This window comes from Gopherus flavomarginatus, chromosome 8, assembly GCF_025201925.1.
Source record: "Gopherus flavomarginatus isolate rGopFla2 chromosome 8, rGopFla2.mat.asm, whole genome shotgun sequence".
In the NCBI taxonomy this organism is placed as follows: Eukaryota; Metazoa; Chordata; order Testudines; family Testudinidae; genus Gopherus; species Gopherus flavomarginatus.
Window position 1 is genome coordinate 23,268,193 of NC_066624.1, and position 21,667 is coordinate 23,289,859.

The 21,667-nt window shown below is 43.3% G+C and overlaps 1 protein-coding gene across 2 annotated transcripts in view; it reads left to right on the top strand.

Moving 5' to 3' along the window:
* MSN (moesin) overlaps positions 1 to 21,667 on the top strand; it is a 76,554-nt gene that overhangs the window by 48,780 nt on the left and 6,107 nt on the right. For both annotated transcript variants that reach the window (XM_050964660.1, XM_050964661.1), the window contains exons 3-10: positions 13,370 to 13,465; positions 14,047 to 14,321; positions 14,985 to 15,068; positions 17,561 to 17,707; positions 18,546 to 18,642; positions 19,847 to 20,010; positions 20,537 to 20,667; positions 21,316 to 21,476. In XM_050964660.1, the coding sequence (XP_050820617.1) occupies positions 13,370 to 13,465; positions 14,047 to 14,321; positions 14,985 to 15,068; positions 17,561 to 17,707; positions 18,546 to 18,642; positions 19,847 to 20,010; positions 20,537 to 20,667; positions 21,316 to 21,476 (1,155 nt within the window). The remainder of the gene's footprint in view (positions 1 to 13,369; positions 13,466 to 14,046; positions 14,322 to 14,984; positions 15,069 to 17,560; positions 17,708 to 18,545; positions 18,643 to 19,846; positions 20,011 to 20,536; positions 20,668 to 21,315; positions 21,477 to 21,667) is intronic.

Here is a 21,667-nt window from a genome sequence, read left to right on the forward strand (position 1 = left end):
TTAGTTCCCATGACTTTCATCTTATTAAACAGTGGTTTCACTAGAGCAGGGTGGAGTTTGGTTTGCTGCAGAGATGGTTTCACAGCAGTTTATTTTTAAGTGCTAGCATTTGTTAAACTCCCTCTACTTTTTCTATTCTTTCTGCTAAATGTTCAGTAGTAAACTAGGTAGCTTTCTCCATGACAAAGCAGCCTGAGTCTATAAAGGCTACTCTCCTGCTTGCCTCTTTCTGTAATGGAGTCTGGGTTCTAAGCTGTTATTTCTATAACAAACTACTTTGATGTATTGATCCACCCAAGGGATGCATGAGTCCTTCTGTCTTGCCTGTCTCCAATAGCTTCAGATAGGTTCTATTGCAGCCTTTTGTACACCTCTAATATCTGACTTCCCAACTGTATGTGCAATTGTAGGCCTGACTTAAGTATAGAACTAGGAAAATTACATACATGCACAGACAGACAATTTTCAGTTGCAAGTGGTCAGCAGGGTGCTTGTATAGCCACTTGTATAAACCATCAATAACTTGGACTGTGTTTATTCCATAGAGTCTCAGTATTATGTGAGTTTTCCTAATTATTCAGTTGCTTTAGATGCCTCTGAATGTCAACACTTTTTTCAGCTGAATAGTGAAACTGTAGCACTCTACAGATAATTGACGGGAGGCTCTTTTAGGATTTATGGATTAAATGAGTTACTTAGAGTTAGTCTATACTGGCAGCCCTAAAGCGCTGCCACAGCAGCACTTTAACATGGCTTGTGTATTTGCAGCAGAGCACTGGAGGCGAGCTCTCCCAGTGCTCTAAAAAACCCACCTCTGCAAGAGGCATGGCTCCCAGTGTTGGTGCACTGTCTGCACTGGCACTTTAGTGCTGAAACTTGCTGTGCTTAGGGGGGTTGGGTGTGTGTGCTGCTCCCCCCCCCGCCCCTCCCCAACCCCTGAGCGAGGAAAGTTGCTGCACTGTAAAGTGCCAGTGTAGACACATCTGTAGTTATGGAGCTACAGGCCAATCAAGGGGCTCTGCTGCTGTCACTCTGCTTAGCTCCTTGGGTGTTTCTTCCTTCACTGCTGTTAGTGGTCAGTAAAGCACCTGTGAAATTGCAACTCTCCCTAGTTTGTGGATTAGCATGAAGACTGCAATATCAACACCAATTTATTTTCCCCCTTCTCCCCACACCTTCATTGCATGTGGATTAAAAGGTAAAATACAGCATGGCTTGAGACTGTGTGTATATAACTATTACATTGTGGGTCTCGCCCCCTCAGTATTGCTACATATGGCGCAGAACACTGCTTCATTCTAAATTTAACTATAGATGGGGTAAATGATTATCTGTGGTGGATAAACTGCATATTCAGTAGGTAGCTTGTTCCTTTAAACTGCTTTGGAATCCTACCCCACACCCCCAATCCCATCCCATTATTCCTCCCTCTTAAATATTTCCTCTGAGACACTCTTCCTCCCATAATGCCACCAGCTACATTTTGTTTTACTAACTTTGACTACCATGTGGTTACCAAGAGGAAGCAGTAGTTGACTCAGTTGAGGCGCTCTTCCTGGTGCAGATGGGTTTTTCTTTTGAAGGTGTGGTGTGCAGGCTGGACTTATCTAACTAGAACTTAAATCCAGACAGTTTTGTTCAAAGAAATCCATGGTTAGGTTGGTGGAATTAATTAATTTATTTACTACCTACAGAAGTAGCAATAAGACACCATGGGGGGGAGGGGCCGGGAGGGATAGCTCAGTGGTTTGAGCATTGGCCTGCTAAACTCAGGGTTGCGAGTTCAACCCTTGAGGGGGCCACTTAGGGATCTGGGGCAAAAATCAGTACTTGGTCCTGCTAGTGAAGGCAGGGGGCTGGACTTGATGACCTTTCAAGGTCCCTTCCAGTTCTAGGAGATTGGTATATCTCCTATTATTAGTGGAAGCTGCTTGAAATAAATCACATGAATTCAATCTTTTGCATGCCTTGACTTTGTACAACACCATACGTCCAAATCGCAAAACAGACGTGCAGAGTCCCCTTCCAGTTCCCCAGCCCTACTCTGCTGCAGACTTCTTTCCAACCCATGGAGCAGCTCTGCTTTTGACCTGTTCAGCACCTAGTAATTACACTCAGTCTTGTTAGTGTACTTTGTTTCTCCTCCTGTTTATTACCTCCCCTGGATGTACAGCCTACATCACACTACTTTCAGAGCCCTGGTAGTGACTCCCTAGCCGGCCTCTGCAGTTCCTGGAACTACTTGTTGGAGACAGCAGCTATCAGTTACTGGTGAACACTTAAGAAGTGGCAACTGATGCCTCTGGGGAGAGGATCAGCCCTGCATTACAGCTAGGAAGTTGGGAATTGTAGCCAGCAACCAGTGGAAATATTTAAAAATTTGACTCGTTGCCCTAACTGAACATGCAGTGGAGGTTTAGGACCACACCCCTCCTATTCTGAGCAAAAACCAGTTTGGTTCCCCAAAATCTTATCTCTGGCTTTGTATCCACATGCACCCTCTACCTACCACAGTCAAAACCTCTGCATCTATCATACTGCAATAGCACTTCTGATTTATTAGGTCAGACCACAACATTCCCCTCCCATATTGTAAGCATGGTCCTACAAAGCTTCAAATTCTTGATAGTAAAACACTGACAGCTCTTCCCTGAACCTCCCAGAAAAATTTCTTTATCTATCCTTGATCTGGGCTAGGCAGTCCAGTTTACTACATCTACCCTTTGAATTTTATAACCACTCTAATACCACATCATATTTTATTGTGTTGTATACTTTCTGGACAAGAGTCTGGAACTCCTAGACAATTTTATATAATACAGTATCTGCCATATGAAGTGAAGAAAGTAGGTATTGTCCTAACTACACCACATGGTTGAGTGGGAATGTGGGCTCATAATTACATGGTATGTCAAGTGGGGGTAAAACACCATCAAAACAGACTATGCCAGACTTGTGAGCATTTTAAATCCTCTTTGCACAGGGGTGTGACTGCAGAATATGTAATGAATCAATTCAAATCCCTAGTTTGGGAACCTAGGAACTGCTAAGTGTGGATATTCATGAACTCAAATTTTTTGACTTAACTTTTCACACCTCAGTGTTCTAATTTTTCTTAAATAATTGCATCCACAAACGTAACTCATTACATTTTTCATTTGAGGGTTTTTACAAACCTATCAAGTCAAATGGTAACATCCTGTTTGTGGAGCTACTTACCTAGTAGGTATGGGCGCTGGACTGCCTAAAGCTGAGAGCTTCAACTTGTTGATACTGTACAGCTTCCACAAGCCTATCCCTGTGGAATCCTTACACACAGCCAGTTCAGCACCAAATTAAGAGTCTGAAGATGTGTGTGCAGACTTCAGGAAGGACTGAGGACCAGAGTACATTTGGTTTGACATATACATGGTTTGAGGTCCAAGTTTTAATGATTGTATGCAACTCCAAAACCAACCACCCAACCTTAAAGTAAACATAGGTTGTAGGATTCATTTGAGGACCTGTTCATTATTTTTATTTTTAATATAAATAAATTTCAAGTTTCTTAGCAAAATCAGGTGATTATGGCAAGCTTCAGAAAGAAAAATTTTTTTTGAGAAAGTTACATTGGGAAATGAGAACTTGGCTTGTAACAGAAAGCTATGAACTCTAAGCAGTTATGGCTGAAATTTACAGCTTCTCCCTTGTAGACCTGTGACTGAATCTTATTCAGAGTGCTCACTGTCCTTTATGCTCATTGCTGAGCATATGCTAGTACATACTCAAATGTGGAGCCTATCAAGGCCCATATCAATGGGGAAAGAGCCTGTACTGAATCGCTCCTGTAATTCTGGATTCTAGAGTGATGCTTAACATAAAAAAACTGGGTCAGACCAAAGGTCCATCTAGCCCAGTGTGTTGTCTTCCGACAGTGACCAGTGCGACGTTCCCCAGAGGGAACAAATAGAACAAGTGATCCACCCCCCACTGTTGCCCAGTCCTTCTGGCAGGCAGAGGCTAGGGATACCATCCCTGCCCATCCCAGCTAATAGCCACTGATGGACCTATCCTCCATTAACTTATCTAGTTCTGTTTTGAACCCTGTTATAGTCTTGGCCTTCACAACATCCTCTGGCAAGGAGTTCCACAGGCTGACTATGCGTGGTAGGTGGGTGTGGGGGGAGGGGAAGATACATTCTTTTCTTTAAACTTGCTGCCTATTGATGTCATTTGGTGACCCCCAGTTCTTGTGCTTATGAAAAGGAGTAAATAACATTTACTTTATAAAATGACTGGTGTGGAGAGACATCTGTCATATTCTCCTCCCCCACCCCCCCTTAACTTTTCCAAGCTGAAAAGTCCCAGTCTTTTTAATCTCTCATCATATGGCGGACCTTCCATACCACTTATTTTTGTTGCCCTGTTTTTGAACCTTTTCCAATTTGCAGTATTCAAGATGTGAGTGATCATGGATTTATATAGCGGCAATATATTTTCTGTTGTCGGTCTGTCCCTTTCTTAATGATTACCAGCATTTTGCTTTTTTGACTGCTGCTGCCCATTGAGTAGATATTTTTTTCAGAGAACTATCCACAATGACTCCAAGATCTTTCTTGAGTGGTAACAGCTAACTTAAATCCCATTTTATATGTATAATTGGGATAGGTTTCCAATGTGCATTACTTTGCTTCTAAGCCATCTCACTGACAAACAAGGACTTCAAACAAGTAGGAAGAGTCTTGTCTATATTTTTATTTTTATTTTTTTCAATTTCTTCATGGTTGCTATTAGGGAGCAACAGTTTTAGCCACAACAGTTTAGCAGAGACAAAGCTCCCTAGGGGTACCTAGAAAAAACAACTTCGCCCAATTAAGGGGCTTATGGAATACCTTTTTGCGGGCTTTTGTGCTGCACATAAGTAAACTGTGAGGAGCCAATGGAGATGCACTCAGCAGTAGCAAGAGTAATCTGAAATATTTCCTTGAAATATTACAGTGGCATTTAAAGGGCTGATAGGCTAATGCATTAACCACTCTCCTAGACTGAAGTTAGCAGTGCCTTTTGCCATTACCATAAGGGAAAGAGGATTCCATGGACAGCGTTCATCAGGTCGGTCCACCCACCCCAGAATGCATTCTCTTTCTGCAGCTATGGATGGTTGTGGTGTTGAAGCTTTTTTGGAAATGTGGCTTTACCATTTACTTTGGCAACCAACTTTATACAAAATTAAACTTGTTTCCAAAGGGTAACTGGAGCCAGGAATTTTTCTTTTAGAGGGAAACCTTATGGGTGCTCTCATCTTCTGGTTTGAACAAGATTATCCATTTTTCCCTCTCAAATTGTTCTTGGAGCATGTTCTCTTGGCTGTAGATTGGGCCAAGAGGAATGAAGTTAGACTAGTACCAAGCAATGAAGTTAGACTAGTATCTCTTGCCATGTATAGGTTTTAGAAACGGTTTTGTGCAATGTCTTTTTTCCAGGGATGGGGAAGAGGGCTTATTAGGTATCTTCTCAGTAGTCCATATCTGTCTGAATAAAGGACAGCTGGGCCCTTCTTAGTAGTATTTGAAAGTTATCTCTAGAATAGTGGCTCCTGGGCTGCCTAACTTGTATGCAATTATGCTTCACTTCTATAGGATGTTGGTTCATTCTAGAACTCCTCATGCTGCTACTCCCCCTCCCCCCCCCGACCTTAATCAGTCTTAAAGCATGGACATAAATGCAGGATCTATTTTTGGTAGGATGTGCACACATTAGATGTAAGTTTTGTGATCAGGCTGCTTTGTCTGATACATAAGTAGTTATGCGTCAGGTCTCTATAAAATTAAATTGGGTTTACATTTAAATGAAACTGGAGGAATAAAACTAATAGTGTTTGGTTTTTTTGGTTGCTATTAAAAGCAGTAAACTATTCTGAAAGCTGCCTTCACAACCAGGAATTCTAGACAAAAGTTTAGAGAGAAATAAAACTTTAGTTTAGATTTGACAGGAAGATGGATTTTGTAGTTGGCATAGAGAGTATAAGTTTAACATGACTTTTGTGGGCATTTAAACAAATTGGCCCACCATACTGCTGTTGCTGGATGTGGTGTTAGAATGTGTGTACTGCTGTGAAACTAGAATACCAGGGCAAAGGCTACAGTGAAACTTGCCAACTTCATGCATTCGGTAAAGCATTTTTGTTCCCTTTATCATTGTTTCATATGCTGTGAAAACATGAAGGCTTTTTGACATACAAAGCCTTTTCAGCTAATTAAGTTTCACTATTGCCAAATCCAAACATTTAGTCATGAGTCTGGCCCTCCAAAAATCATGAGATTAAAGGGGAAAATTGGGGTTCTTGGTTTTGTTTTCTGGAATTTGACGCTTTAGGGTTCCTTTTCTCAGTTCTTTCTTTGCATCTCTGAGGGCTCAAACCTCTTTTTTTTTTTTTTAAATGAGGTGGGGGTTTGTCACCATAATTCTGTGATTCAGAGCTTAGGCTTTAAGAAAAGCACCATGTTGAGAGACTTGCAATAAAACTGCATTAGTAACAACGAAGCTTAAAGGAGAATGCAGATCATGTTGATCCTTGCTCCCAGGGCTTAAATTCTCTGATTATTTCCTGGAGCCCCCTGCACCTCTTTGCCCCCTTCCCTGATTCAGGGTTCCAAGTTTCAGTTGCAGGGAGTCCTCAGGGCTTTCAGCCCCACAAGGGAAGGTGGCTGCTGGGGCTCCCAGGGGTTCAAAAATGTTTACTAGAGCTTTGCTCTGGATGGCTCTGGCTGAATTTAAGCCCTGCTTGTTTGTCATCTGATGTTTTGGAAACTGGGCAAAGTCTCCTTTTCTCCCCCCCCTCCCCCCACCAATTCTGCTTCTTAGCCACATACTGTGCAGTGACCCCAAGCAGAAGACAAACAGTAATATCTCTTGACTTGGGAGCCCTAGTAGAAACTACTACTCCCATTTCTCATCTCTTAGACTGGGGAGAGAGATCTTGAGAGAATATCAGAAATCTTACTCTCTTGGAAGAGCCTTTGTGTGTGTCATCTCTTCCTCCTCTTCTTCCCCCTGCCGCCCCATCCTAAACTGTAAAATTAACTTGTTACGTCTAGATAATGGCTCCTGATTTTCCAATTCAGGATACAGAACCATGAAGAATAGGTAACTTATGCAGGCTGGACAACTCTTTCCGGTTAGGGAGCGTCTTATGCTGCTGTCTTTATATTGCATGCAGAATGTCTGAAGTGAAACATTACTAGTTTTAATTAAGTGTCTTGACGATGTTAAGACTGCAGATCAAATTCCTAAGGAACAAGATTTCACAAAGCTGTAAAAGTTTCTTCTCCTGGATTGCGAGCCATGGCCATCAATTTAGATATTCTTCCAAGAAAGGCTTTTTGTTCCTCATGGTATCATATGCATCTGATGAAGTGAGTATTCAACTTGATAGCTAGAATTGGAAGCTTCAAGTGGCCCATTACAGAATCTCTTTTCACATGGGATCATTGTCACAAGTTATTACAGATGCCATTCTGTGAATGATTTATAGTCCGAGTAGAAAAAGCAAAAGGCACTAGCTAGGGCAAATCCACACCTTACTGGATCATTCTGCCTTCAATTATGCTCCTTGAAACCCATCAACAATGGGATTGCACTACCAGAATTTGGTCCACTAACTTATATTGTCAAGTCGTTATTCAGAGAATTGGAAGAATTAAAGTAATTTGCTTTTCTCTGGGAGTGGGGTTCTTTCCTTCAATTACCCTTAAGTTGGGGGTGGGGGAAGAAGATGGAAAAACAGCACCATTTCAGTCATTCAGGTTATTGGGCATATTATGCACCAGTGTGGGGGGGGGGGGGGGAGTTTAAAGAGGAAACTGTGGTGAGTATGCAGGAAGCTCCCCTTTCCTCTATTGTCAGCATGAGATAAAAAGATGCCTTAATCAGGTATGCAGCAAAGAGTCCTCTGGCACCTTTATAGACTAACAGTCGTGTTGGAGCATGAGCTTTCATGGGTGAATACTCACTTCATCAGATGCATATGATACCATGAGGGACAAAAAGCCTTTCTTGGAAGAATATCTAAATTGATGGCCATGGCTCGCAATCCAGGAGGAGAAACTTTTACAGCTTTGTGAAATCTTGTTCCTTAAGACTGCAGATCAAATTCCTAACATCGTCAAGACACTTAATTAAAACTAGTAATGTTTCACTTCAGACATTCTGCATGCAATATAAAGACAGCAGCATAAGACTCTTCCTAAGTGCCAAGTAGAACATAATGAAAACTGTTAGTGGGCTGCTGGCTGGTTTCTCTCAGTGGAACACTTAATACCTTGACCACCTTCCTGCAAAAAAAGGGGAGACGCTATAACTAAAAGGCTTTCCTGGGAAGAGATAGCAAGCCATCCAACTTTCTGGTTGCATAACTAGAACCCAACTGTGAAAGGGGGGTTTAGGGTCAGAGCTATTGGGGTACTGAGGCACCCCAGGAGAAGTTGGTTTGCTTGTAGAGGATTATTGAGAGAACAGGAATTTTCAAAGTTGAAAGGCAAGTTAAACTGTGTGTTAAACCCTAACTTTTAGAAATGTCACTCAAAATACTTGAATTAGTCATCACTGGTGTTGGCCATTTTGTTAGTGATTTAGAATGAGAAATTTGTATGAGTAATGGTGAGAAACTGGGAAAAACTTCCCTAATGTAGACATCACTTTTATGCATGTCAGTCAATGGCTTGTTCATACTTGTTTACAGGCACCTTTGGTGGCATATTTAATGCTCTTCAAAGCAGTAGAGAGGGGATGGCAGATGTCTAGATTCACTTTTGTCATTGGGCATGCAGCAAATACAAAATCCTTTTGCCTTGTGGTGGTTCTCCAGTAGTCAGAATACTGTGTCTGGGAGCAGTGCCAGAGACTCCATAGTCATCTTCTTTCTTTAACTAGAAAGATGGAATGTATGAGCAACAGGAGCCTTATAGGGAAGCATGTGCAATTGGGATAAGAAGCATTGGGTGTAGCAAGGGACTGAAGAAGCTAGTATTGCACTACAACAGTGGTTTTCAAACTTTTTTTTTTCTGGGGACTCAGTTGAAGAAAACTGATGCCCACGCCCCAGTGGAGTTGGGGATGAGGGTTTGGGATATGGGGGGACTCTGGGCTGAGGTAGGGGTTGGAGTGTGGGAGGGGGTCAGGGTTCTAGGATTAGGGTGCAGGCTCTGGGGTGGGGCCAGGAAGGGATTGGGGAGGGGCTGGGGCAAGGGATTGGGGGTACAGGATTGGGGTGCAGACTGCACTGCTGACTGGGAGCTGCTAGAGGTAAGAGGCAGGCTTCCCACCTGTCCTGACACCATGGGGCATGCTGCACCCCAGAAGTGGCTGGCAGCAGTCCAGCTCCTAGGTGGAGGTGCACAAGCAGCTCCTGGCCAGTGGGAGTGCGGAGCTGGTGCTTGGGGTGGGAGCAGCATGTGGAGCCCTGTGGCCCCCCCCCCCCCCCCCCCCCCCCCCCCCCCCCGCACCTAGAAGCTAGATCTGTTGCTGGCTGCTTCCAGGGCACAGCACAGTGTTGGGACTAATAGGCACTGGCCTGCCTTATCTGGGCAGCAGTGCCGACGGAACTTTAATGTTCCAATTGGTGGTGCTGACCAGAGCTGCTTGGGTCCCTGGGTGCTGAGCAAGGCGACCCGGTGCCTTGCATGCTGCGACTCAGTACTGGGTTGTGACCTGAATTTTGCAAAACACTGCCATAAGACTTGCATGTATCTGTAAGAATGTTATTGCCACTGTTGCTATAGAGATTCACTCAAAGGATGAGTGCAAAGATATCTAGAGTGTGGTTATTTCAGTATAAGGTGGGAAAAGGCTTGATACAATTCTGATCTGGGATTTACTTGTGGCAACCCAAGTTTCAGTTGAACAGTGCCTGAGCTAGGGTCTTTATAAATAATTGGCTTTGAAACCATAACTAGAATCTTGAGGATTGCCTGAACTCTCCGTACGCTGCTTTCCACCATCCTACAGGCAGATCAAAAACATGAAATCTATGAATAAATTCCTTGTGTTATACCCCAGAGTTCTGTTAGTCAACCTGACTTAATATTCTGCTTAGTAAGGAGGAAAGATAGTGTTCTCTTGTTCCCCATACAAAGTAAGGCTATAAATATACAAGTTATCTTGTAATACAGCATGTGGTCAGCTGTCTTTAAAATTCATTGTCCCTCATCAAAACAACCCTATGTATCTTGTCCATTTGCACCCTCCATTCCTGCTCACTGACAAGAATTGTGTGAGGCCCCACAGGCAAACAGTTCATCAAATCTCCAAATGCTGTGTAGCCTTTTAACAAAAGTAGATTGGTAATCGGGCTGCTAGCTGACTGACTCCTAGCAGCTGTAGAAATCAGTCTCTACCTTTGATGATTTTTCCCTTTGCCAAGTAGAACAAAAACTTTTTTTTTATATGCAGTGGGGAGTCACTTCCCTTTGCATTCGATAGAGGCTACCAGCATGCACATCCGGCTGGAAAGATTTCAGATATGAATGAGTACATACAGCCTGAGCGCACACCTGGTCTAGCAAGCCAGAATGTGCTTGGCTTTACAGCTCACATAATTCATAGCACTAATGAGGTTGGTTCTATGCAGCATAGTGTCAGTATAACTTTGCAAAAAAGTTATATGGGGGTGGGGAGCGGAAGGGAGGGAATAAGATTTGTGAAGATACTGAGTTTGCATAGCTGGCTTTCCTTTTTGTCCCATCTGTTGTTGCTGTTGCTATTACTGTGCAGACTCTCCGCTGGGGAATAAAAGTCCTTTTGTGCTATGGCCTCAGTGTGATGCCATTCGGTTCCTTTTTGGCAGTTCAGCATGCTGAACTCCCAGGCTTAAGCTGTCAGCAAATGAAATTGAGGCAAGCAGACACATGCAGCAGTGGGGGTGAGCCACCATCCTATTCAAATGTTAATGATGCCTGAGAACAGAGCTCTCATTTTAACTGTATTCCAGACCCATTCCTTCCCCTGCCCCACACATATATAAGCTGTATAGCAGCCTGCAGTCTTAAATGCACTTCAGAAAGTCTGTCTAGCAGCATGCATTCCATTGTCTGTGACAAACATTTGCTTATCTTCCTATGACCTACTGTCATACTCCAAACCATTGGACCAGTCCCTCAACTCTTAAGCAAGTGATGCTTACTTGGACAAATCCCACTGAAGTCAGAGGGACTGGTGCATAGGGGAGGATTGCAGTATGTGGCCCAATATTTCTTACTATGATTATGTCTACCCTATAGAGGCTATATTAGCACAGCTATATTGGCATAATTATGCTGGCATAACCCCACAGTGTAGACACAGCCTACACTGACTAACTGAAGGGATCTTCCTCCTTTCCACCATCCACCTAAGCAATGGTAGCGAGGTTGATGGACTCATTCTTCCATCAGTCTAGCTGTCTTTATACCGGAGGCACTAGTCAGAATAGCTGGGTGTTGGTCAGGAGTATGGATTTTTCACGTCTGATATACTTGACTTGGTCTATGATTAAGTCTGATAAATACTTCTTACCTGTAAACTCCTCTCCCTTTTTGCTGTAGGTAGCAAAGCAGTAAGTGACCTAGCATTGTTCTCAGATCCAGCATTCCTTCTATTCTTAGACTTTGGCCATAAAACCAGTACTACAAATTTCAGGGTATGCTGCACCCCATAGCGATAGAACAGGATGGAGCGGAGGGCTTTCTAAAAATTCAGAGAGGAAGTGATTTTGAGAGGAGAGATCCCATCAGCACTGCTTTTCCCTCAAGAGATTGTCCAGGCATCAGACTGAGTGGCAAGCACGCAGTCACAAGGAGTGGGTAAATCTGAAGTCCGACAGGTAGGATAGAGAGAGAGTGCCTGCAGTCTTGAGACACTTGGATGCAGTGTTGTTGGAGGGTCATAATTTTACAGAATAGCTTGAAAGACAGGTGGGTAAAGTCAGCTGGCTAAGAAGCTAGTGAAGATGATGGGGAGAGTGGGACATACATCTTTCTAGTTTCCTGAAGTGTAGCGTACAGGTTGGAAGCCAGATGACAAAGTTTCAGGAAGGTTGCTTGTGGGGGAATTTTTTAGCCTGTAGCATGTCCCTGGCTTATCAAAGTTCAGTTCTGTTGGTTTGGCAGTAGCTCATTTGTTCATGATCACAAAAAACTTCCACCCCCTGACAGGAAATAGCATTACCACAGTAGTTTTCCACCTCTGGCAGGCTTCTAACACTGAATGCTACAATAGCTTTGTGAAGTCATCTTCGTTTATATAGCACCAAAAGTGTGCTAGGTGCAAGACGGAGGAGAGATCCCTGCATCAGGATTTAGTTGTTGCATTGGTGGCTTGTCACTGTCTAAGGGGCATGTTGTGCTGCCTTACCCAAAGCAGTGCACTTCAGTGGAGCAAGTAAATTGCAGGTGGGTGTGAGTAGGCATCATTTACATACAAGGTAGCATGCACTGCAAATCTTAAGGCATGTGGCAGTTAACAGGACTGACTCTCTGGTCCATAGCAGAGTGGTTCATGGTATGCTCAAAAGTAGGACCCTTGCACGTAAAAATGAGGAGTAGTTCTGGAACTAGAGTCAAGACACATGCTGTCTACACCTCTAGTATCTGCCATTGCCTTACCCAGCCAGCACATATCACTCCTTACTGCAGTCGTCCTTGCTCGTTTGAGTGTCTAGTATCTCAGCATTTGCATTGTTGCCATCCAGGCTGAGACCAGGGGTCTAAGCTGTATAGCTTCCCACCTGCAAACTCTCTGGAATCTACCTACATACAAGGGAAACCCCGGCTTTTGCTGTGGTGTCAAAATCTTAGTGTATCAATAACTTAGGGTTGCTCCATGCTCCAGCTTTTTGCAACAGGAGTCCTGTTTCAGATGGGTTTAGGGGGGCATCTGAAATGAGTTTGAGAGAAGTGCTTAGTTCTTAATTGGTGTTCGTCTTACTCAGAAAACTATTGTACAACTGGCAGCCTTCACTCAGGGAAGGAGAGGTGAGGGGGCATGTAAGAAGATGCAGCAGGGCGGTAGTGATCTGCAGGAGCAGAGCTGCATAAGGCATTCTGTTACTACCTGCCTCAATTTGGCCTACCCTAATTACCATCACCCTACCTCAAATTTGGCAAACTTTTTAGGGACGCCTCTTATCTCTCTTTATAAAGGACTCTGTAGAAGTGGTATGAAGTGCAGGGAGTCCACAAGGATAGTGGGTTCCTCCCCCTTGCCCCAAATACTCATAGTCAACAGGTGGAAGTTGGATTATTTGAGATTTTTTTTTTTTCCTAAACTTGCCTACCCCAACACATTGCCAGGTAACCAGTGAGCCCATGAACGGTCAGCTGTGACAGTTACTGATGCGCTCTATCATCTCTTCCAGGTTGTGAAGACAATTGGGCTGAGAGAGGTCTGGTTTTTTGGACTTCAGTACCAGGACACCAAGGGCTTCTCTACATGGCTGAAACTCAATAAAAAGGTTATCCAATTTGTACACTTGATGATTTAGTGCATTTGTTTTAACCATTCTTTTCTGGACTCTTGTCCTCAGCTCGATGGTATGCTCAGATCCTCCGAGAGGGAGAGAGGGAGAAAATTCTTTGCTAGTCTGTGCTGACTGTTCCAGAATGGCTGGCATATCTGTGTGTTGTAGACCTAGCCAATCTGCTGTTCCTGGCCTGCAGTTATCCCATGCTTTTATCCAGGCAGATCTAATGTGGTAGATCAAGGAAAAGACGTTATCTATGTGTAATACCTCCAGTGAATAAGACTCCTGGTGTGGTGCCATCCCTAGGAAACACTGGTGCATGACTTACTGATAGGTTCACAATAGCATTTGGCAGCTGCTGAACAAATGAGAAATCTTGGCTAGACTGGACCAACTCCTCAGTTTCCAATGAATTGCTCAATGGGAGGATACTTTATGCTTTTTTGACTTGTGTGTCAGAAGGGAAGTGTTTTTTGAACATGCCTCTGTCTTTTACTCCCTTTTTATTACACACTGTTCAACTCAGCTGGCAGGCTAGCTTTAAAACTGGATGGTGTCATCTCTCACTCCAGGTGACTGCACAGGATGTGCGCAAGGAAAGCCCACTGCTCTTCAAGTTCCGTGCCAAGTTCTACCCAGAGGATGTGTCAGAGGAGCTGATTCAGGACATCACGCAGCGCCTCTTTTTCCTCCAGGTGAAGGAGGGCATCTTGAATGATGATATCTATTGCCCTCCAGAGACTGCTGTCCTTCTGGCTTCCTATGCTGTCCAGTCTAAACATGGAGACTTCAACAAGGAGCTGCACAAGCCTGGCTATCTTGCTGGTGACAAGCTGCTCCCTCAAAGGTATGCAGACTTCACCAGCCTGGGACCTCCCAGCACCATGAAATGCACAAGTGCTATATTTATTATAGCTTCACTTACTGACTTTTTGCTTGTTTTGTTTTTCTCAAATCATCTTAATTATGATGAGGTTGTGCAGGAAGCATCTTTCCGTAAGAGCAAAGCTGTTGCATTTCCTGCACCCCTGTCTATTCTCCCTGGGCATTTGCATTTTGAAGAGTGCATTGCAACTCAGTATAAAAGTGCAGGTAGAAACTTAAATTTCTGGGAATAATTGAAGATATCTGAGCAACAGAAAGAAGGGGGGAACAAAGGGTGGGGTCAATTTTGGCACTAAATTCATAAATGTTGGTACAAAAGGAATGAGGAGCTGGATATCCCTACTTGGCTAAATATTCAGGGCTCCTGTCACATTACGCTGTAGTCTGGATATGCGGCAGTCGTTCATCAGGCCAAATTGTTTCTTAACCCAATTAAATGTTCTAAGAGTCAACGCTGGCCAATAAGGCGAGCATTTACTATAGGATTTCTGTTGGCATTGTTATACTGTGCATTGAGAAATTTAGACTGTACAGCACTGCATAGGCTCAGACTTGTGGCCTGTCTCCGTGTAGTCCCTTCTTTCATACTGACAGGATCTTGCTGTTCTTTTTTTTTCCTTTCTAGAGTTCTGGAGCAGCACAAACTCAATAAAGACCAATGGGAGGAGAGGATCCAGGTGTGGCATGAGGAACATCGGGGAATGCTCAGGTAACTGATCAAGGTTCGATCTCACTCTGTTAGAATAGTGTAGTCATACTACATGGTAGTTCTCAACTCTTGTAGATAAGGTTTGTGTCTAAACAGAAGATCATCCTAGGGCAAAAGCCTCTTATCGTTGTTCCAGCCATCTTGCTGAAGAATAACTATCTTGTCTGTCTCTGCCGGTATTGGCTAGCAAGTTTACAATTGCTTTAGCAAAGTGAAACTGAACTTTTTAAATAGTTGCATTATAAGAACACCCAGACTGGATCAGACCAATGGTCCATCTACCTCAGTATTGTCTGACAGTGGCCAGTGCCAGCTGCTTCAGACAGAATGAATAGAACAGGGCAATTTCAAGTGAGTCATCCACCTTGCAGTCCCAACTTCTGCCAGCTGGAAGTTTAGGGACCTTGTCAAAGGTTTTTAGCACTAAATTAACTACCCTCTAGTCATCTGGTATAGATGCTGATTTAAGTAATAGGTTATGTACCACAGTTGGTAGTTCTGCAATTGCATATGAGGTCTTTCAGAATTCTCAGGGAATACCATTTGTCATGTTTAACTTGTCAGTTTGTTCCAAAACTACTATTATTGACACCTTGATCTGGGACAGTTGCTCAGAATGGTTTGGGTGAGGAGATCTGCCAGAGATCCTCTGCAGTGAAGACTTCAAAGACTTTTTTTTTAGTTTCTCCACAATGGCCTTGTCTTCCTTGAGTGCTCCTTTAGCATGTCAGTCGTCCAGTGGCCCCACTGACTTTGGCAGGTTTCCTGCTTCTGATGTACTTGGCAACAAACTTTTTTTTTTGTTTTTTGTATCTTCAGCTAGTTGCTCTTCAGATTCTTTCTTGGCCTGCCTTTACACTTGATTGCCAGGGTTTATGCTTCTCTATTTCTCAGTAGGATGAGTTCCAAACTTTTTTAAGGAATGTCTTTTTGCCTCTAACCACCTCCTTTACTCTGTTTAGCCATGGTGGCATTTTTTGGGTCAAATTTTTTTGTTAAATTTGGGGTATATATTTAGTTTGATCCTGTATAGTGTTTTTTAAATGGTTTCCATGCAGTTTGCAGGCTTTTCACCCCATTAATTTCCATTCAACCAAAGTGAGGAAGCTTGTATCATTCCCCTTTTTTTTTCTTTAAGTTAAATGCTACCATAGTGAGTTTTCTAGTATTTCTTGTCCCCGCCAAGAATGTTCAACTTAATTTCATTATAGTCACTGTTACGGAGTACTTCAGTTAGTCAGTCACCTCTTTGGCCAGATCCAGTGGTCAATTTTAAGACTAAATCAAGAATTCCCTCCCTTTTGTGGGTTACAGCAGTGGTTCTCAACCATGGGGCCATGAGAAGGTTTCAGGGGGTCTGCCAAACAGGGCCAGTGTTTTGGCTTTCTGCCCTGGGCTCCAATGTGTAAGTCCAGCCTCATGGGGCTGAAGCCTGGGGCCCTGGCATCTGGGGCTGAAGACGAAACTTGAGCAACTTAGCTTCATGGGGCCACATATGGCATGCGGCCCCAGGCAACTGCCCTGCTTGCTACCCCTAATGCTGGCCCTGGCTTTTATATGCAGAAAACTAGTTGTGGCACAAATGGACTGTGGGGTTCCTGTAGTATGTTGGGGGCATGTGGGGGGTGGGGGGGGGCTCAGACAGAAAAAGGTTGCGAACTCCTGGGTTTCAGGACCAGCTGCTCCAAGAAATAATTTCTAGGCACAGTAAAGGAGTGTATCTCTGCAACTCTTCCTGAGGTGACACATGCCTAGTCATGGGGATACTTGAAATAACCCAATATTGTTTCCAGTCTTTGTAGCATCTCTAATCTCCCTAAGCATTTAATCATCATGGTCAGGAGATTGGCATTGTATTCCTGCTGCTATCCTTGTATTGTTCAGGCATGGAGTTTACCACAGAATCTCAATGGAGACAGTTTGGTTCATTTTAGGATTTTTACTTTGAATCTGTCATACTGTGTCACTCCCACACCAGCATGACCTACTTTCATTCCTATATTTAGTACCTTGGTATTACTGGGTCCCATTAATTATCCTTCCTCCAAGTTTCCACTATTATATCAGTATCCTCATGTAATGCCAGGGACTCTAGTTCATCCATATTAGTATTAGACTGTTAGCATTTGTGTATATAAGCACTATTATATTGTCAAAGTTCAATTGCTTGCCTTCATGTGTTATTTAAATGGGACTTTTTAAAAACATTTTGCTTGGTTCTCACTACCTCCCTCATCTGCTTTACCAACTTCTTTCCTATCTCTTTACTAGGACATAAAGTTCCCCCTTTAATGGAAACATCCCACCTGAACCATATGCTCCTCTTGGCTTTTGCCCAGCCCGTAGTTTAAAAAATCATCTCTGCATTGTCATGCTCTGAGGTGTTGTCAGACTTGTCAATTGATTGGTTAATGGCAACAAGGCAGTAAATTCTCTATTTTTGGCTTATCTGGGTTCAAATGTGAATATCTGCTCTCCTTTGCACGTTTTAGGGAAGATGCCATCTTGGAGTACCTGAAAATTGCACAGGATCTGGAAATGTACGGCGTGAACTACTTCAGCATTAAGAATAAGAAGGGCTCTGAACTCTGGCTAGGTGTTGATGCTCTTGGACTCAACATTTATGAGCAGAATGACAGGTAACAAACATCTCTCAGTTCACTGTCCCCTCTCTTGTGACCCTTCATTCCACAGTGCGGATGCAGCTAACACAAACTTCCTTCTCCAAAGCAAAGGAATACTTTGAAGAATCAAGTTTTTGGAACAGATAGCTGTTTCTCACTCAGTTACACAGGAAGGTGGTTCAGTTTGTTGGGATGATGCTATTTGCGGTCTGCAAACTCCTCCAACCACGTCCTCGTGGCTCTTGGCAATGTCCTTGACATAAACCTTGTGATTGAGTACTCTGGATCTCCTGCATAAGTACAGCTGTTCACTATCATAGGGTAGATAGACCAAGAAACTGAAATTAGGCATTGATCAAATCCCATTGAATGGGGGGGTTTGCTTAAAGACTGAGACTTCAAATTTTAAGGAAGGTCTAAGCTGAAAATGCTGCAGCTGTGCCGCTATAACACTTAAGTGAAGACAGTGGGAGAGCTGCTCCTGCCAGTGTAGTTAATCCACCTCCAAGACGCAGTAGCTATGTCAACAGGAGAAGCTGTCCTGCTGACACCATGTGGCCTGTACCGGGGGTTAGGTTGGCATAACTACATTGCTCGGGTGTGGACTTTTCACAGATAAGTCGTAGCGTAGACCTGGCCTTACTTTCTCTAATGGGGGAGAAGGGTTGAAAAGCTGTCAACTCCTGATTTTGTTTTTTACATGCCTCTTCACTCTTGTTTCTGGCGTTGGCTGGAACTGGGAATTATTGAAATACTCTGAGAGCCAGTTTGAGATTTCCAGCCCAGTGTTCTAGACTAAGAATTTGAGACAGCTTGGGGTAACATCTCGTAAAAACTTCTTTCTTTATTGCAGGCTAACACCAAAAATTGGATTCCCTTGGAGTGAGATCAGGAATATTTCATTCAACGATAAGAAGTTTGTTATCAAGCCCATTGACAAGAAAGCACCAGTAAGAAACAGTGCTCAGACATAAATCTTTAGCGTTTTATACATAGAGTTGAGCTAAACATCTTTTACACATTTAAATACTACCAGTCTAGTCAATTCTAGAACCTTCTGTTGGCATCATAAGGCATCCACATATTGCCGAAGTAATACCTCAAGCATTGCAGAACAGGCTTAATAGTAAGTGGGTAGATGGGTTGGCACGGGAAAGGGGTTTATACAATGGCTGTTGTATATAGTTGTCCACTTCTGATTTGATGACCAGCTGCCTTACATCGAGGTGAGAAAATTACTGCTGAGACTTTTCTTCCTTGTTGATGTGTACTGAAGAATCTTACTATTTCTGATAACCCAAACAAATCCCATTCACTCTGGAAAAATCCAAAGTAGAATGCATTTCTAAATCTCTGCAATTCTGGAGAAAATGAAATCAAGCTGTAGTTCCTTGGCTTGCCCATATACCTATTTATATCTTCTTTCCTTCCCTGGATGAAGTTACTGCTGCTTGGAAACCACCTTGCAGCTGTTGTACCTCATTCACAAATGAAGATGCATTTTCTTCCCCTTTTGTGGCATAAGAGGAAACCTTCTTTTTCACATGTCAGCCAGAACATTACAATCCTAGTTGAATAGAAAGAGTAAGGGTGTGAGACCATGTGGTTCACCTTTATATGATCCTAACAACTTGTACAATGTCTCAGAATGTAGAAACTCTTCCTTAAAACCAGACACTGAGGCTTGATAGAGGAATGCTTTAACTGAGTTGAGTATTTCTGTACTGCATGCATATCCACACAACTGAAAATCCAGTTCCAGTATGCACTAGGCAGAACATAAGCCCTGAGAATTTTCTGAGGCCAGAGACTTGAACAGCACCATAGATCACTGGGAATCCCAGAAAAACTGACAACTATATAGTCTCCTTGTAGTCTCCAAAATGTGCTTGTGGAGATACATCTGTACGAGATCTGTCCATCTCCATAATCTAAACCAACTGTTTAGTACTGCTAATTCAAGGCACCTGACCCATGTCGTCGGGCACCTGTCTGTGCTGGGTATAGGTGTTTGAAATCCATTTTTATTGCTGGTAATGGGCTCCCTCAGACACTTGACATTTTTTATGTGCAAGGCTGCTATTGGATACAGAGTTATGTTTGGCGCATGCTTGGGGAGCGATGAGTCTAACGCGGTCTCCCATCTGTCCCAAGGACTTTGTATTCTATGCCCCACGATTACGGATTAACAAGCGAATCCTGGCACTGTGCATGGGGAACCATGAGCTGTATATGCGCAGACGTAAACCAGACACCATTGAGGTGCAGCAGATGAAGGCACAGGCTCGGGAAGAGAAGCATCAGAAACAGATGGAGAGGTGGGTACTGCAGGGCTCTGAGTAACTAGTGTTTGTTTTTGAGTCCACTGCTAGACTAAAGCAGGTTCATTTCTGTTCCAGTAAACCTAAAGAGATGATGTAGAGGGCATTCCTTATAAATATGACCCTGTGTAGGACTGCCTTGGGCAGCTCAAAATATTTCAGGCCTATTCGTATCAATATCATGATTCTGAATCTTAATGTTGACTCCACAGGCTATATTTCAAATTAGTCTGGATTGTCCAAATAGATGACCTAAACAGGGCTGTTGCTTGACCTGTGTAACTTCTACAAATGAAAACCTACCTGACACAGTTCTGTTTGCAGTGGTGTTGTCAGTGTCAGTCCCAGGACTGGAAGAAGAGGATGTGTGTGTCCCCCAGTGGTTCAATGACAGACATTACTTCACCCATCTTGTGTCTGTCATTTGCTGCTTACATGCTCACAAGTCTTCTATTATAAAGCATGGAGATCTTTGAATTGTAGTTTAGATTTAACTGTTGTACTGTAACTTTTCCCAAATCAGAGCTCTGCTGGAGAATGAGAAGAAAAAGAGGGAACTGGCAGAAAAGGAGAAAGAGAAGATTGAGCGTGAGAAGGAAGAGCTGATGGAACGACTCAGACAAATTGAGGAGCAAACCAAGAAAGCTCAACTAGGTATTAGGAAATGTGCATTGGGAGAGACTGGAATAGCCTGGTTCTATAGGGCCTTCATTTGAAGGAAAAAATTAAAAATGCCACAATTACCTACCCCACCAACCAACTTACTTCCTTGAGCTACATAATCACATGGTGCTCTGGTTCAGTTGGTGCTGATGGAAAGACTCCTTCTCTACCCCCCACCCCCCTTGGTACCCTAAGGGGGCAGGTGCAAGAGACTTCACCACAAATGACTTTCCTGTCCTTTTCCTGAACTCTTACTACCTCGAATGATGGTAAATGTGGTGCAGCCAAAGCATGTTGCTGTATATTTATTTGCTGCTTGGTTTAACTAACACAAAACAGGAGCTTGAGTTGTCATCTGGTGCTTTTACAGACAAATGGTTCCAACCAATGGTAACCAGATGGTATTTGAAGCAACTTTAAAAAAAGATGTAATTTGGGGTAGGACAATGCAAAACCAGACTGTCTATGCAATATATTCCTAACCTGTTCACCAATATTTACTCCCACTTGTTTACCCACATTTCTGTGTTGGGAGTGAAGGGAAAGTGTGTCATGGGGAAGGAAGCTTGCTTTCCTGCATGGATCCTGCGCTTGGAGGATCAGAGACTCTTTGCCTCATACTTTGTGTCCTCACTTCAGAATTGGAAGAACAGACCCGCAGGGCACTGGAGCTAGAGCAGGAAAGGAAACGAGCCCAGGAAGAAGCAGAGAAGCTGGCTAAGGAACGCAAAGAGGCAGAGGAGGCAAAGGAAGCCCTGCTGAAAGCATCCCATGATCAGAAAAAGACCCAGGAGCAGCTGGTAAGTAGCTTTCCTGAAAGCTTAGCAGTGGGGGAATAGTTTTACTGGAGTTCTAGACCGCCAGCCTCAAAACTGGGTGAGATATGTAGTCTAGTCATTGTAGCTGTAGTAGGGGCATAAGCTACTATTTAAAGAAACTTAATTGCATTTTTCTGAAAAATGCTGGTGTTTTACTGTGGGCTCTATTTGAG